This window comes from Oryctolagus cuniculus, chromosome 18 (assembly GCF_964237555.1).
Source record: "Oryctolagus cuniculus chromosome 18, mOryCun1.1, whole genome shotgun sequence".
In the NCBI taxonomy this organism is placed as follows: Eukaryota; Metazoa; Chordata; class Mammalia; order Lagomorpha; family Leporidae; genus Oryctolagus; species Oryctolagus cuniculus.
In genome coordinates, this window is record NC_091449.1 from 8,744,737 (window position 1) to 8,748,699 (window position 3,963).

Below are 3,963 nucleotides of genomic sequence, written 5' to 3' on the forward strand. Positions count from 1 at the left end.
TCCCACCTTTTCATAAACTCTGCTGTCCATTCTGACTCCCTCTTCCTTAAAGATTCCATTTCTCTAGGTTTTTGAATTGGTGTAACTGTTGTAATGTTAACAGGGCTATTTTAAATTCCCTCCATGCTGACTCTACCTGGACAACCTGTTGCCTTCTTTTGGCATGTGGGAGGTGTGTCTCTGTCATGTTTTGCAAGTACTCGTGTGTCAGGATTTCTCTTTGTGATTTTGTTTTATTGAAGGTCAACAGTAACCACACATTGAGCTATGAGGGTTACAGAGAGTGCCTGCCACATCCTAGTTTGTTTCCTTTTCCTTTTTTGAGTCCCAGTAAGGGCCTGATGGCACCCACCCATCATAAGCTGTGCAGAGTTGGTGCTGGGTGGGTTCATTTGAGAGGCAGATATTTAGCCAGGACCTCTCATGCTTGGCAGAAAGAGACCTGAAGTACATGAGTACTGAAGGGAATTTTGGGAGTTCAGCTCAATGATAGAATTATGAGAGACTTTAAATTGTGAACAGCAGGTAAATGGAGTGAGCAGAGAATTTGACTGAAGAAGGAGCTCTTGTGACAGGCCATGCTTGTGATAGTGGACAAGGAATGATGGTCAGAGAGCCTGAAGGTGAACCAGAAACTGTCATCCTGTATATTAAAGACAGGTTGCATTAAAAACTAAATTCATATATTTGTTTTATGAAAGGAGACAGAGATTGGGAGGGAGAGAAGGAGAGAGAAAGAGTGAGTGAGCAAGCAAGTACAGACTAACCCAGTGGTTCCTTCCCTATGAACCTGAAACAGTCAGAGCTGGCCATGTTCAGGGATCAGGACTTCATATATCTCTTCCATATGACTTCCCTGGGCTGATTCCCTCAAGCCATCATCTGCTGCCTCCTAGAATATGCATTACCAGGAAGATTGATTCAGAAGCAGAGTCAGGGTTCTAACCTGGGCACTCCGATATATATTTTGGGAATCCCAGAATCTTTCCATTTCTCTTAATGCACAACCTAGGATTTTTAAAAAGATTTATTTATTTATTTAAAGTCAGAGTTACACAGAGAGAGAAAAGGTAGAGCCAGAGGTCTTCCATCCACTGGTTCACTATCCTGTTGGCCACAATGGCTGGAGCTTTGCAAATACAAAGCCAGGAGCCAGGAGCCAGGAGCTTCTTCCAGGTCTTCCCTTGCACATGCAGGGGTCCAAGGACTTGGGCAATCCTTGACTGTTATCCCAGGCCATAGCAGAGAGCTGGATTGGAATTGGAGCAGCTGGGTCTTGAACCAGTACCTGTATGGGATGTGGCACTGCAGATGGTGGCTTTTACCTGCTACCCCATAGTGCTGGCCCCCCTAGGATGCTTTTTAAAAATTAAGAGTAGTTAACATTGTTGACCATATTAGTGACACAGTTTCAAGTAATTCCAACTAACATGATCCTAAATTACAGAGACATTTGAAGGCAGAAATATGAGAACAGAAGACGAGTACTCTGTATTGATGGTGTTTGTTACATGTAGGATTTCTTTCTTTGTTAGATGATTAGAAGCCAGCACTGTAGTAGAGTTGATGCCAGACGACAGAGTTGTTGTGAATCTGAGAATGGAATATAGAAAGTTAAGATACTCTATGAATGTATTCAGATTGGAGGAGACACGTATGTAATTCACTAACAATCTCTGTAGGAAGAAAGGTGATGCCTTACATGACAAAGACATGGTCTCTGAGGGAATGATATAAGCAAAACTCCTTAGTCCAATAAACGGAGATGAAGCACTAAGTCAGCCTCAGTGATTGTCATACTCTTCCTGTTCTGTTTGTGAACCAACGGTTTGTCTGCGTAACAATGCACAAAATGTTGAGCCAAAGTTTTAGATGTGGTGTAGAGAGAAAGACAGGATTGCTTTGTAAGACTGTGTTCATCACCATGTGTGTGTCTGCCCTTTGGGGCCAGAATGTTTGAGGGCTGTCCCGTGCATTGTGGGAAGTTGAGCTGCATTCCCAGCCTCTACCCACTGTGTTTCAGGAGCTCTGCAGCGTCTGAGAACAAAAATGTCTCCAAACATTGCGGTTAGATGAGGAGAAGCAAAATCCTCACTTGGAAAACCAGTTATTCCTTTTCACATTTTTAAATTTAATTAATTCTGTTTTTGATTGGTATAATACCTCAGTGTTTTAAACTGCTCTGAAGTGTTAAAAATGTTCCTTGTTTGAAAGAATTGTCTGCAGTGTAAATTCTAATAAAGCAGTTCAAGTGCACATACTCCACTTCATGCATTAGAAGCAGAATATTCTTCAGAGAGGTGAAGACTTACACATTGGTTTAGAGATTACAAGCACTCTATACTCTGAAGAAAATATCACCTGCATATTTTTCATTCATAGGGGCCAACATGTCCTCGTGGTAATAGATGGGAATGTAGCATATGACATTTGATGTCCACTGCTTCATATCATGTATAACTATAGTCTGAAATTCAAAGGATGCCCAAAGTCCAGTCCCTGGAAGTATCACAGTTGGGTCTGAAATATAGAAGATATGAACATTTCACCGCTTCTCTCAGAGAGCTGTTAGTCATCCTAGTTTTCAACAGACTCAATTTTTTATAATTTCAGTATATGATCTGTTTAAGAGGATGCCAAATTAGACTAATTAAAACATCTAAAAATATATAAAATCCTTGAGATAATGTTAACAAGTGATGTGATTTATACCTTTATCCTAATATGTCAGATTTGTATGGGTGTCATGGCAAACTCACTGCTCTTCATTATATACACATATACCTTCCTAATCGAGCCTCATCTGAAGAAACCCATAGATTGGATTTTCATGCACCTGACAGTGGTCAATATTTCAACCATTTTGATCCGGTCAATACCAGAACTCATGTCATCTTTTGGAATAAAAGATTTCTTTGATGATATTGGTTGTCAAGCATTTCTGTACATATCCAGAGTGATTCGAGGTCTTTCCATATGTACTACCTTTCTCCTAAGTGTATTTCAGGCCATCACTGTCAGTCCCAGTCATTCTAAATGGGCATGGATGAAACCTAAACTCTCCAAGTGGATTTTCCCCTCTTTACTCTTTTTTTGGGTCATCAACATGGTGATCTACACCCACATCATTAGAACTGTAAAAGCCAGATTGAATTTCACCGTGGTTGGTGAGGGATATGTTAATGTATATTGTCAGTCCAGGAAGCCTGTAGTCCATGAAGCAAGATCATTTATAAGTACCATAGTGATTCATGATATAGTGTTTCTGGCACTGATGATCTGGTCCAGCCTCTACATGGTGTGGATCCTCTACAGACACCGCAGGAGGGCCCAGCACATTCACACCTCCAGTCTCTCTTCCAAGACATCTTCAGAAAACAAAGCCACCTACACGATCCTTTTGCTAGTATTTTGCTTTGTGTTCTTTTATTTGTCAAACAACTGTTTGACCCTTTATGGATTTTATGCATCTGAGAAAAACTCAAGGTTGGAGGGTATTGGTGGAATTTTAGCATCATGCTACCCAACATTTTGCCCCTTTTTTCTGATGAAACATAACAAATTTATTCTCAAATTGACTTCCTTCTTTTCAAATATGAGAATGACCTTTTGTCCATGAGCTTTCAGTGGCTGATCTGACATCATCTTCAACAGAGGAGTCTCCATCAAGATTTATATGAGGAAAAGAAGCCGTAGGGCAATGGGGCACTGGAAATGGGGCTAGTTTGAGTGGAACTATGTAGTCCATTTAAAAACATTCAGGTTTTTTAATGTTAACATGAATCAAAATGTATTAATCCTTACATAGAATACACAGTGAAGTAACATTTTGGGTTAAATGAATGTGGTGTATATCATTAAGGTAATTTTATCTGCTTGCTTTTGTCCTTTTGAATGGAGCAACTAGAAAATACTGAGTTACATTTGGGCTTGCTTTGTATTTCTGTTAAACTGTGCTGTTAA

At 40.1% G+C, this 3,963-nt stretch overlaps 1 protein-coding gene across 1 annotated transcript; it reads left to right on the forward strand.

The window, feature by feature from the left end:
- Nucleotides 1–2,746: 2,746 nt before the first annotated feature.
- On the forward strand, nt 2,747–3,619 carry ORYCUNV1R1567 (vomeronasal 1 receptor oryCunV1R1567). Its single transcript, NM_001167254.1, has one exon. The coding sequence runs from the start codon at nt 2,747–2,749 to the stop codon at nt 3,617–3,619; it is 873 nt and encodes a 290-aa protein (NP_001160726.1).
- The last annotated feature ends 344 nt before the right edge of the window (nt 3,620–3,963 follow it).